The 12,711-nt window shown below is 42.6% G+C and overlaps 1 protein-coding gene across 19 annotated transcripts in view; it reads right to left on the bottom strand.

The window, feature by feature from the left end:
• nek1 (NIMA-related kinase 1) overlaps window positions 1–12,711 on the bottom strand; it is a 95,383-nt gene that overhangs the window by 63,111 nt on the left and 19,561 nt on the right. For 18 of the 19 annotated variants that reach the window (XR_013326241.1, XR_013326242.1, XM_077716410.1 and 15 more), the window contains 5 exons: window positions 10,575–10,714; window positions 10,401–10,457; window positions 8,747–8,806; window positions 8,624–8,662; window positions 8,469–8,543 (listed from right to left, as the gene is read on the bottom strand). Coding sequence is in view for 17 of the 19 variants with exons in the window: in XM_077716410.1 (XP_077572536.1) it covers window positions 8,469–8,543; window positions 8,624–8,662; window positions 8,747–8,806; window positions 10,401–10,457; window positions 10,575–10,714 (371 nt within the window). In the remaining 2 variants the exon portion in view is untranslated. The remainder of the gene's footprint in view (window positions 1–8,468; window positions 8,544–8,623; window positions 8,663–8,746; window positions 8,807–10,400; window positions 10,458–10,574; window positions 10,715–12,711) is intronic. The other variant, XM_077716405.1, reaches the window with a different exon arrangement.

Here is a 12,711-nt window from a genome sequence, read left to right as displayed (position 1 = left end):
ACCACCATCACTCCAAATGACGCGTGGTATTCCATGGCTTGGAATGATCCTTTTGCATATGGATTTTGCAACTGCCCTGGCGTCCGCTTTCTTGGATGGATATATCTCAACCCACTTGGTCAATGAACACCAGACAGTACCTGTATATGCCACCTTGGTTCAGCTCGATGAAATCTATATTCAGAACCTTGAAAGGATATGTCCATGTCTGCCTTGTTCCTCGCTTGTGTCGTTCATTGCCTTGAGAGTTGTGTCTATAGCAGGTGAGACAGTTTCTGCAAATGTTTTTTTTAAGTAGGTTTGGTGACCTCTGGAAACATGCATTGTTTGTTGTAATATACTGATCACCCCCCCCCCCCCCCCGTTGAGACATGGCTCCTCCCATGGCTCAATTTTGCAATTACTTCAAACAATGATTGTGGGATGCATGGTTTGTTTGCATAGAGGCCGCTCTCGCGTTGAGTGGCTCCTTCCACCTCCCACTGCAGCGTCTCTTTTTCTGGTTGTTTATTTTAACCCTTTGTAAGAAGGTTTAGTCTCAATTGAAACAATTTCACCTTTTTTGCATACGGAGACAATAAGACCAATAAAAATAGTTTCCAATGGTTTTATGGCATTGCTTGCTGAGCAATATTCTTTCCAATCTATACTGGAGTGGTTGGCGTTTCGTTTTATTACATCAGAAAGTTTATCTCACCTGTCTCCTCAAACCAGTTGGCAGGTCTACCCCAAAAATAATTACCGAAATACATCAGGGGCTCTAAGTCGAAATTTGCAGAGGATCAGAACAAGGGTAAAAAAGATCGGATTTTTAAATAATTTATTGAAATTAAGTAATGTAATTACATTTCTGGAAAATTTTAAATTTTTGAAATTTTGCATTTTGGATTCTGAATATTTCATTAAAGGTGCCTCTATGTGAGAGAAAGAGAGTGAGGGAGAGGAAGAGAGAGCGCTAGAGCACGCTAGAGAGCGCATGGAAGAGAAAGACAGAGAGAAAGGGAGAGGTACAGAAAGAGAGATGGAGACAGAAATAAAGATAGAGACAGAGGCCGAGACAGAGAGCGAGAGAGAGCGACAAAAATAGAGCGCAAAGGAAAAAGCGAGCGAAATAGAGAGCGAGAGAGATAGAGAAAGAGATAGAGAGAGGGAGAGAGACAGACAGAGAAAGAGAGAGAGACAGACAGAGAAAGAGAGAGAGACAGACAGAGAAAGAGAGAGAGACAGACAGAGAAAGAGAGAGACAGACAGAGAAAGAGAGAGACAGACAGAGAAAGAGAGAGACAGACAGAGAAAGAGAGAGACAGACAAAGAGAGAGACAGACAGAGAAAGAGAGAGACAGACGGAGAAAGAGAGAGACAGACGGAGAAAGAGAGAGACAGACAGAGAAAGAGAGAGACAGACAGAGAAAGAGAGACAGACAGAGAAAGAGAGAGACAGACAGAGAAAGAGAGAGACAGACAGAGAAAGAGAGAGACAGACAGAGAAAGAGAGAGACAGACAGAGAAAGAGAGAGACAGACAGAGAAAGAGAGAGACAGACAGAGAAAGAGAGAGACAGACAGAGAAAGAGAGGGACAGACAGAGAAAGAGAGTGTTGGGTTTATTCTGTATTACTATTATAAATATAGTTGTATTAAGTCATTTCTTTGTTAAATCATTCTCTTATTATTCTCAAAGTGTTGCAAGGTCATAAACGGCCGCCTAGTCCACTCTCACATGGACTTCTCCAAGGAATGTTGACGCTACATCCACATACCCAGTATCGGGCTGAGAGGGTTGTTGATCGGGCAAGGACTGGATGTCTGCCATTTCCAGCAATGGAGCCCATAACAAAGATATTGTTTCTGCCACGTCCATAACACTCGTGACGCACTTTGGGTTTTTCTTTATGTAATTATTATATGATTCTTAGGTCAAGGAAGGCATAATTGTTCTAATCTAAATGTTGTTAGGTCTAGTCTCCTGTTTTTGTGATTGGTAAAATACTTTGATTGTTATTGTAGTTCCAGATGTTGTTTTTACTCATACGTGATGAAATGATCAACAACTCTGTAAATTGTTTTGATTCATGGCAATAAGAGTCGTACGAAAATGTCTATTCGATGAGACGTTCGGAAGTTGTAGGAGAAACTTGCTGAATCTCCCCTCTGAGGTTTTACCTGTTAACCATTCTATTTAATTAAATGTCAATAATTGAATAAGATGTCTGCCTGCAGTTATTGATAATTACGGACGAAGGTAATTATTAATGAACCTAACATTTTGGTCCTTCGGAGCTATGGAGGTCAATATACCGGAGCGAGAACCCAGGCGCTGCTGTTCGACATCTGGTAAGTGACCGTGCGCACGGCGTCTTCAAAACCCTTGGTGGGCCAGAGTTTTCGACGGGGGCGCCTGGATTCTCGGCGGTTGAAGACTTTTCCTGCTGGAGGGAGACATCTGATGGATCTCGGGTAAGTCCACATTCATGTCTGCATGTTGTGACGGTGTTTCCAAATGCGTTAAAGCAGTGATTTTCAAACTTTTTTGGCCACCGCCCCCTTCACCGCCGGGCCAAAATGCCAACGCCTCCCTCTTTACCCCTTTCCAACGAACGAAGCTTAAATAAATAGAAGACAGGCGCCTCAGATATTATTCGCTAATTTCGTTTCTTTTAATAGACCAATGCGCAGTTCACCTCGAATCATAAAAATTGATAGCTGATGCATTAAGCCGGTCGCTGTGCGCATACGTCTGTGGTTAAGCGTTGCCGGCGCGCTATTGTGTGCTCCTCTGCGGCTGACTGGATGGTGGTGGTTTCCCCAGTCGCCTGCATCGACGATAAACTCGCGACAATTAGTGATATACGGTATATGCGCGCTGCTCGTGAGCGCTCGAGCAGACAACGTTTCTTGTTTCAATAAAGCTTGTTTTTTGTCGACTTTTTATTACAGACAATCAATTTTTCCGGTCTTTCTACAAACACCAACGTCACATTTTACTGTAATTGCTCCATCGCCCCCTTCACTATTTCAACGCCCCCCATTCGCCTGTTTATTCGTCAGCGCCCCCCTGAAAGTTCACACCACCCCCCGGGGGGCGGTACCGCCCACTTTGAAAACCACTGCGTTAAAGGGACATTGAATGTGAGGTCCATTGTGGGCTGGTTTCGCGTCCTGGGTGACGGCGACAAAAACCCTGTGTTTATACTAGTCAATGGCAGGTACAGTTTGGGGCACTTTGCTGGAAAGTGTCCTATGTCTCAAGGGTAGGCACGAATATATTGTACTGGAGGTACAATTTTGGGGCTGGAAAGTGTCCTGTGTCTCAAGGGTAGGCACGAATATATTGTAAACGTTGTATGGTGTTTGTGTGGTTTCTGCAGTAAAATTAAGATAAGCCTAGGAAATACAGTCAAAGAGGTAATAATAATAAATATAATAAAGTTAACTGTGTGAGGCACACGAACTCACTACAAAAAAGTAAAATATGGGAAACACGTGTTGTAAGGCGGGTTTGGATGACGATCCAAAAAATACGTCTAACTTGTAAGGATTTGAAAAAATTGGAAAGACAAAGCGCTTTAAAAATATTACACAGCTATATTTATGGATAAATAAATATGGGTTTGCTGGCCAGCTTAAAATGCATAAAATGCAAGATAATATATGCACTAATGCATAGAGGTAATATACATATATGAATAATATGTGAATGGATAAAAGTGTAACGGCTTGTTCCACAGACACTAATGGCGAAATAAGGCCGGGGAGAAGTTAAAAATACTATTTTGGGAAAATAGTGGGGACTCCCTCGGATAACGGGGATATATTTAAGACCGTAGCGGAGGGAAAGTACTGTTTGGTAAGGAAAAAATTACTGACGGGGAAAATATTTACCGAGATAGGTGACGGGCGCGGAGGAAGTTTAACAAAAATAGAGGGAGAAGAGATGGTGTAAAGTTCGACAAATATCAGAGATAAGTCGTAGAAAAAATGGGGGTATATATATTACATGATTACCCAGACTAGAGGGTCTCTGAAAACAAGGAATGTCGGCTTAGAATGATTTGGAATGTGGATTTTGGATACGAGAATGTTGAGCTAGAAAATTAATGGATACACTGGTATTTGATTTGGTTAATCCAGGTATGACGTTTTGTGATTACAATTAAATTGGGTTTTTTTGTGATGCTGGGGCTTGTATAACAACAATTAGAATGGTTATTTCCAAATGCTGGTGGTGCTTTGTTAATATAACCTATATGTACTGTCAATTTACAGCAATGTGATGGCTTATTACAGCTTGGTTTTGATCCCGTCCGCTAGCGGGAAGATGGTGTTTAAAAAGACAAAAGAATATATACAAAATGATCATTTAAATGTTTAGCAGGAAATGTCACCTGTGTTTTTATTATGCTCTAGACTTGCCAAATAATGTGTCGACTGCGGGAGAAGCGTTCAGGTGCAGCGGCTGCTGATTAGATGGGAGTGAAACGTGGGCCGCGGGGCAGACGATTTAACTGTGTTGGGCTTTCGGGAGCGTTCGGACCGTGTAAACGACTAAAATTTTGTGATCCCTTCCGTGAAGACATTATAATAATAATAATTGGCCTTGGGGGTGCTGAAGCAAACTTGAGGGCAGAAAATGGGTTTTTGCCATATTGTTGTGCTTGCAGCATACATATTCTGGATATATGGGGTCTTGGAAAAATATTGTGATGTAGTTGAATATCGGAAGAGGGGTTAATTTGACGTTTAATGGTTGTCTTCTCTAAAAAGCGTTGTATTTGGGCACAGGAAAAAAAAAAGAGGCGATGTTTCAAGTGTTGACTCGCTGGTTTGTAAACATAAGATAACAATGCTGCTTTCGCAGCAAGCGTGGAGGTCATAGTTAGCGGCTTATGGCGTTTTCTGTTTGGACTTTTCAGAATAAGAACAATACATGGTCTGCAAGAAATGCAAGGTTATGCGAATGCCCTGCTTTCGCATTCATTTTTGGGGTTTTAAAATGAAATGTATATTAAGAGGATAGAAAATCTGTTTAGTAAAAGGTTGATTTGGTAAAAAGCTTTGGATTTGGGAATAGACCAAAATAGTCATTTTTGAGCAATTGTGGATTTCAAAGGGCTCTACAAGCTTTTGGAGGATAAAATAATATTAATACTATTTCTGAATATTTTGATTGTTCAAAATACTTTAATCCAGGAGGTTGGCTGGTTAAAGAAGAGGCCAGGATGACAACATTTACAATATTATGGTATTTTGGTGACAATAAGGTTTTTAAAACATTAAAAATTGTAATTAGGAAATGCCTAACAAAAGGTTGATTTCTCTAATTTAATTGTTGTAGATTTTTGTTTTGGTAACAGGGAGCTGTGGGAAATGACTCTTGTCTTAAGTAAACATCATATGAGGTGATTTACAAAGTATATAGTAGGTATTGAGTTATTTGCCTGTTAACGACATCAGATGGGAAATTTACAATGCGATAGTGGCATGAGAAAATTCATGGCATTGATCCAAATAATTAGGTGAATTGTAGATAAAATAATTGGTTTAGGATGAGCATATTTTCCCTAAGAATGGAGTAACATGGAATGTTTTTCAAAGTGCACTTGAAAGAACATTGTCTGTTGTCCTGGCGGGAGGAAACATGCTTTGTCACAGGTCATATTGATGATTTTAAGGATATTACGGATTGGGTAAGCATTGGTCAATTGATACAACCAAATAACGTTGCTTTTTACTGCTTTAAGGGCATGCAAATTGGTGAGAACTTTAGGTTGAAATTCGTACCATTGCAACGATGGGGTTAATACGCCTGAATGTTACAGTGATAATGAGTGGCAATAACAAGCTTAGATAAGGGGGGGATAGGAAAAATTCTCCAAATTCCAAAATCTGGCTTAGAAACAGGTTATGTTAGTCGCTTTGGATTTTGACAGGATGTGTTGGTACATGAATTCTGGGAAATTTTGGGAAATTGGGGACCCCATATCTAAAACAAATTTGAGACAAATGTGTAAATAGGCTCTATTTGGCGCTGGATGCCCAAATTCTAGTGGGGCCTTTCATGTTTTGAAACAAGTGACGCTTTAGGAAGATGGGTTGTCTATGAACAAAATGGGATGGGCGAAATTCGCTTACAAATTCGCCGTGTTATCTTGGTTCATAGATTTTGGAGTCAAGGCGACGTAATAAAGGCCATAGGCGTCATGTTGTATAAAATAGGCGTGGATGAATTTGTTTTACAAATGGGGGAGATTATCTTATCACCTGAAAAAAGTGGAAACAAAATTGGATGGCCGCATTAAAAGGTGATTGGCATGCTATTAAAGGGAAATGGGATTTTCCAAAAAAAACGGATAGGGGGCCATTCGGTCATGGCGGCTGTGAAAATAAAAACCTTAGATGTGAAACTATTGCCACCTCAATTCGGGGAACAAACAGCTAAACTGATAGCATTAAAAAGGATATAACTTTGTGAGAAACTTGAAGGTAATTTTTACAAACGGTTAAAATGCTAGAGTGGGGGTGTGTATATTAAACAGACAGAGAAAGAGAGAGACAGACAGAGAAAGAGAGAGACAGACAGAGAAAGAGAGAGACAGACAGAGAAAGAGAGAGACAGACAGAGAAAGAGAGAGACAGACAGAGAAAGAGAGAGACAGACAGAGAAAGAGAGAGACAGACAGAGAAAGAGAGAGACAGACAGAGAAAGAGAGAGACAGACAGAGAAAGAGAGAGACGGACAGAGAAAGAGAGAGACGGACAGGGACGGACAGGGACGGACAGGGACGGACAGGGACGGACAGGGACGGACAGGGACGGACAGGGACGGACAGGGACGGACAGGGACGGACAGGGACGGACAGGGACGGACAGGGACGGACAGGGACGGACAGGGACGGACAGGGACGGACAGGGACGGACAGGGACGGACAGGGACGGACAGGGACGGACAGGGACGGACAGGGACGGACAGGGACGGACAGGGACGGACAGGGACGGACAGGGACGGACAGGGACGGACAGGGACGGACAGGGACGGACAGGGACGGACAGGGACGGACAGGGACGGACAGGGACGGACAGGGACGGACAGGGACGGACAGGGACGGACAGGGACGGACAGGGACGGACAGGGACGGACAGGGACGGACAGGGACGGACAGGGACGGACAGGGACGGACAGGGACGGACAGGGACGGACAGGGACGGACAGGGACGGACAGGGACGGACAGAGACGGACAGAGACGGACAGAGACGGACAGAGACGGACAGAGACGGACAGAGACGGACAGAGACGGACAGAGACGGACAGAGACGGACAGAGACGGACAGAGACGGACAGAGACGGACAGAGACGGACAGAGACGGACAGAGATGGACAGAGACGGACAGAGAGGGACAGCGAGAGACAGCGAGAGACAGCGAGAGACAGCGAGAGACAGCGAGAGACAGCGAGAGACAGCGAGAGACAGCGAGAGACAGCGAGAGACAGCGAGAGACAGCGAGAGACAGCGAGAGACAGCGAGAGACAGCGAGAGACAGAGAGAGACAGAGAGAGACAGAGAGAGAGACAGAGAGAGACAGAGAGAGAGACAGAGAGAGAGACAAAGAGAGACAGAGAGACAGAGAGATACAGAGAGACAGAGAGATACAGAGAGACAGAGAGACAGAGAGACAGAGAGAGACAGAGAGAGACAGAGAGAGACAGAGAGAGACAGAGAGAGACAGAGAGAGACAGAGAGAGACAGAGAGAGACAGAGAGACAGAGAGAGACAGAGGGGGGGAGAGAGACAGAGGGGGAGAGGGGGACAGTGGGAGCTTTTTGGTGATTCTCGGTTAAATCTTCACCCCACTAACCAATTTTCTTTCAGCAGCAGGTGATATCTGGCGTTTTTTTCCTGATTGTGGCAGTGATAAAACAATGCCATGCACTTTGTATTTACAAACAATTGTTTGCACTGTTGCTCCTGGGACTTGCAGCTGGTTTGAAATGGCTCCAAGTGACTTTCCTGACTTGTTCATGTCAAGAATTCGCTTTTTCATATCCACGCTGAGCTTCTTTGACTTTCCCATTGTAGCGTTTGTGGGCGTTTGCATCCCATAAGCCCTATTTAAATGGCCTCAGAGAAGTCACCAGCTGTAGTCACTCATAATCACTCACAAGTTAAGAGTCCATGCTATGAAGCTCATTTCACTGACACAACTTTCTAAGTCACCAAAATTGCTAATTTGTGTTGCTGTAAGTATATTTTTTACCCAACAGATTTGATCACTCTTTCTGTTAACCCATAATAAAGTCATAAAAGAACCAAACTTCATTCAATGGTTTTAGTGACAAAGAAGTATCTGTTCCAATCACTCTATCAGAGAAAAATCAGAGTTGTAGAAACAACTGGAAACTTAAGAGCCATGATATTGTTCATCACAAGTGTATGTAAACCTTTGACCGCAACTGTATGCTAGTAGGGTACCTTTCTCTTTGGGCTTCCAGTGCTTGATAAGACATTATTCCAGCCTTCCTCCCTGGCACGGTTAATACGACTCTTCTGAAAAAAATTCCAAATCATGAGCAAATTGGTAAGAAAATAAGTATACACTACATTTCAAACTTTTGTTCTCCACTCACCTTTTCCTTATTGTGCCGCTTTATTTGATCTGCTTTCATCTTTGACACAAACGGATATGTGAATTTTACATTTTACTGACAGTACAGCGCAGTGCTGCAATATTTATTTGTTCATGAGCTCACCTGGTCTCGCAGTTTCTTTTCTTTATCAAGCAGGTCCATCTTTCTTTTTTTTATACCCTCCTGTCACACAATATAAGGAAATAAGGCAAAAATAAATCTCAAAAATGGCAGGAGAATATATTTTTTTCTTACACAAAATACAAACATAAAACAAAAATGTGGAAACTCACTAGCATCCAGAAACACAAAAACAAAATTATTTTTAAAAAAAACACTGTGCTGGTAAGTAAATGTAATTTTGCAGTACAGAGAAAAAATATGGAATCACACCATTTTGAGGAGAAAAATGAGGACAGAATTGGTTAATTTTTTTCCCTTAATCACGCACCTGCCTCAGATTTGAAATGTTTCTCACCAGATGGTTTTAGCCATTTATCTTTTCTCAATTTTGAAATAAATGACCGTAGCGGCCACATTGTCTTATGTCATGGCGTCATGGCTTCATGGCGCCATGGTGTTGGGTGTTATGGGGTTTCATCTTTGTCTCCTTGCAGTTTCGTGCATGTTTTTATGCGTATATAAGCCGTGCCTCGATTCAGTCATATTTTTTTTGTTCGACAAATGCAGCTTATATGTGAGTAAATATGGTAATTGCAACTGGATTACAGATCACCTAGAAGACAAACAATAACCAGGTCTGACCCTCATACAGTAATACCTCATACGAGTGCCTCAACATAGAGCAATTTGAGACGGTTAAAATTTCAAGCAAATATTTATTTGGCAATACGACACGAATTATGATATACGAGAATACAGCGAACGTGAGAAGATGCTCACAAGCAATACATGGGCACTGTCTTTCTCCCCGCAACTCCCTCGGCTAATGTCTATACAAGCACTGGGTGGAGCTTTGCATTTTTTCAGTGTTGTTTTTCCCCCTTAGTGTGCAAAGAATGGCGGAGCTTGATTGCTAAAACGAAAGGAGCATAATACTTATCGTTGATAAGCGGTCGTGCCTTATCCTATTGTGAGGACATTTGTATGCATCATTTTTGGGAATATTTTGAAGGGAAGACAAAAGTAAACAGGTTCCTTTTAAAAACCAGCTGAAAGTCAGGGTGGAGGCAGGCAAGTCTCAGTCTCCCCCGTCTTCCCCAGTCTCCCCCAGTCTCCCACAGTCTTCCCCAGTCTCCTCCAGTCTCCCCCAGTCTCCCCCAGTCTCCCCCAGTCTCCCCCTGCCTTCCCCTGCCTCCCCCTGCCTCTCTGTCTCTCTGTTTCTCTCTGTTTCTCAGTCTCTCAGTCTCACTCTCTCCCTGTCTCCCTGTGTCCCAGTCTGCCTGTGTGCCAGTCTCCCTGTGTCCCAGTCTCCCTGTGTGCCAGTCTCCCTGTGTGCCAGTCTCCCTGTGTCCCAGTTTCCCTGGGTCCCTGTGTCCTAGTCTCCCTGTGTCCCTGCGTCCCAGTCTCCCTGTGTACCAGTCTCCCTGTGTCCTAGTCTCCCTGTGTCCCAGTCTCCCTGTGTCCTAGTTTCCCTGTGTCCCAGTCTCCCTGTGTCCCAGTCCATGTGTCCATGTGTCCATGTGTCCCGGTCTAAAACTGGAAGGATGCATGTCACCTTTAAAAGAATAGGATCGTACATAAACATTAATATTGCAAATGAAATGAAGAGAAATTTATTCCCAACTGTATGGCCCCCTCAGGTTCAGTTTCGCACCTGTTTTTGCCTCTCTTCATCTCCATGACTCACACTTCTGTGGATGGATCCAGGGGCCTGAACATATAACAGAGGCTTTCAGAAATATCTGGGTATATTAACGACAGGAGAAAGATATCCTCAAATGAGTATTTCACGCCCGTCTGTTACGGTCTGAAATTTAAGTTTACGAACCATTTTATCTTTAGTAGTCTTGTCTGAGGTTTTTTTTGTTACGGACACCTTTTTTGTAGTCAAAGGGACTCCATATTTACATGCTGGTGTTGTAATCTTAGCAGCAACAGATGGGGTGATACCATGGGTAGTGTATTTAGCTAGTCACAGGAAAAAAACATGTTAATTAATAAAAATGTCACTTAATTTTATAAAATGTTTGACTGTACCTATAATGTCATGATAAATTGTAAAATGAAACTGAAACGCTGAGGCCTGTGTCACCAGATTCAAAATTGAGCATCAGAGCTATTGTCATTATCTAATATCATTAACAATTTTTAAGCATATTTTTTCACATTGCGTAATGAAAAATGGTTGCTGAAATGTGTCCAATATTAAAATCTGTCTTTTGTCCTTATTTATTCATGACTGCATGAACCTCATTTCCTCAGTAGAGTTGTTTTGGGTCCTTGAACGGTATCGTGCACCTCTGCACGTTGGCTCATCAGTTGACCTTGCTAACTGGAAAAATTGTAGTAATGCCCTAGGGCAGGGGTGTCAAACATACGGCCCGCGGGCCGGATCCGGCCCGTCTGGTGGTTTGGTACGGCCCGGGAAAGAAAGCTGCATTGTATGAAAAAAGATGATTGTTCTTTAAAATTTGTAGTGCTTGTATTATCCGCTAGGGGGCGCAGTGTTTTAGTACGTGCAGACAACATGAAAGCAACACTGCGGCGGAACTAGAACCACCTTGACCTGGTAAAAGGTTGTTCATAATATATTGTTCATAATGTACAAGAAAAATTCAGTTAATAAACATTTTGATAATTTACTCATCCTTCGCACTAATTATTAGTATTAGTGACTAATACAAAGGAAAAAAAGTGGGCTTATTGTTAGTTCTATGTAATTTTGCAATGAGTTTACTGGTCCGGCCCGCTTGATCTCAAATTAAGCTGTATTCGGCCCACAGACCAAAGGGAGTTTGACACCCCTGCCCTAGGGCTCCAGTGAGTCGATCTAAGGGGTTCGGTGGACACTCTGCCCCGGAGTTCAAGACAAATCGACTCATCATGTCTATTCATGCCTTCCTTGACCATGACCATGCTGCGAGGAATTTATATCTTTTTTTTACAATCATTTTATTTTACACTAAAGTAAAGTTCGCTGAATGAGCATATGAAACAGGCGGGATTCAGTGAATGCACATACAAAATTGGTCCAACACGGTTAGAACCACTGCTCTAGGCATAGGAATAGGAATGTTCCATTTGATACTAGCTGGAACCGTTTTATACAGGGGACTGACCAAAATTGTGGAAAATCTAATTATTTGCACCAACAGTTTCGGCAACAACCTTCTAACAGTATAAAGATAATTGTAAATCACTAGCCTGCACACAGCTCGTGATTGACACAGCCACTTGTCTGAAAAAAAAATCAATTATGCCTGGAATTTTCTGTAACAAAAGCTTGGAAGAAACAGTTCCTAGTCTCTAGCCTGCATTTGGACAACTAACATTTTCACTATCCAAAATTAATCAAACCCACGAAGGAAGAAAGAGCTCGCTTCCTTCAACATTGCTTACTGTCTGGTATTTGCTATCAACTTGTAGCATTTGCTTACCTCCAAGCTATATAATTGATATTGCAATTATGATTATAATTAAATTTAGTGGTAAGGGTTAGGGTTAGGGGGGTTGCCGGATGTTTGGTCGCCGGATGTTTGGTCGCCGGATGTTTGGTCGCCCGGCGTTTGGTCGCCCGGTCTTTTGGTCGCCGGACGATTGGTAGCCGGACGATTGGTAGCCGGACTTTTGGTCGCCCGGACGATTGGTCGCCGGACGTTTGGTTGCCCGGACGTTTGGTCGCCGGTCTTTTGGTCGCCAGTCTTTTGGTCGCCGGACGTTTGGTCCCCATTGGTCACCGGTCTTTTGGACGCCAGTCAAATGGTGACAGAGTTTACTGTTGAAAACAGCTCTCAAAAATATTTTCATGAGAGTTTAGTATCTTAATATCTACTGTTGATTCATGAGAGAGTTTAATATCCAAGTACTGTTTAATATCTAAGTACTGTTGAAACCAGCTCTCAAAATTATATTCATGAGTTTAATATCTTAATATCTAAATATCCAATATAAAAATATCAATGATG

Source organism: Stigmatopora nigra, chromosome 5 (genome assembly GCF_051989575.1).
Source record: "Stigmatopora nigra isolate UIUO_SnigA chromosome 5, RoL_Snig_1.1, whole genome shotgun sequence".
Lineage (NCBI taxonomy): Eukaryota > Metazoa > Chordata > Actinopteri > Syngnathiformes > Syngnathidae > Stigmatopora > Stigmatopora nigra.
Note: the sequence above shows the minus strand (reverse complement) of the source record. Positions and strands in the feature narration are given on the sequence as shown.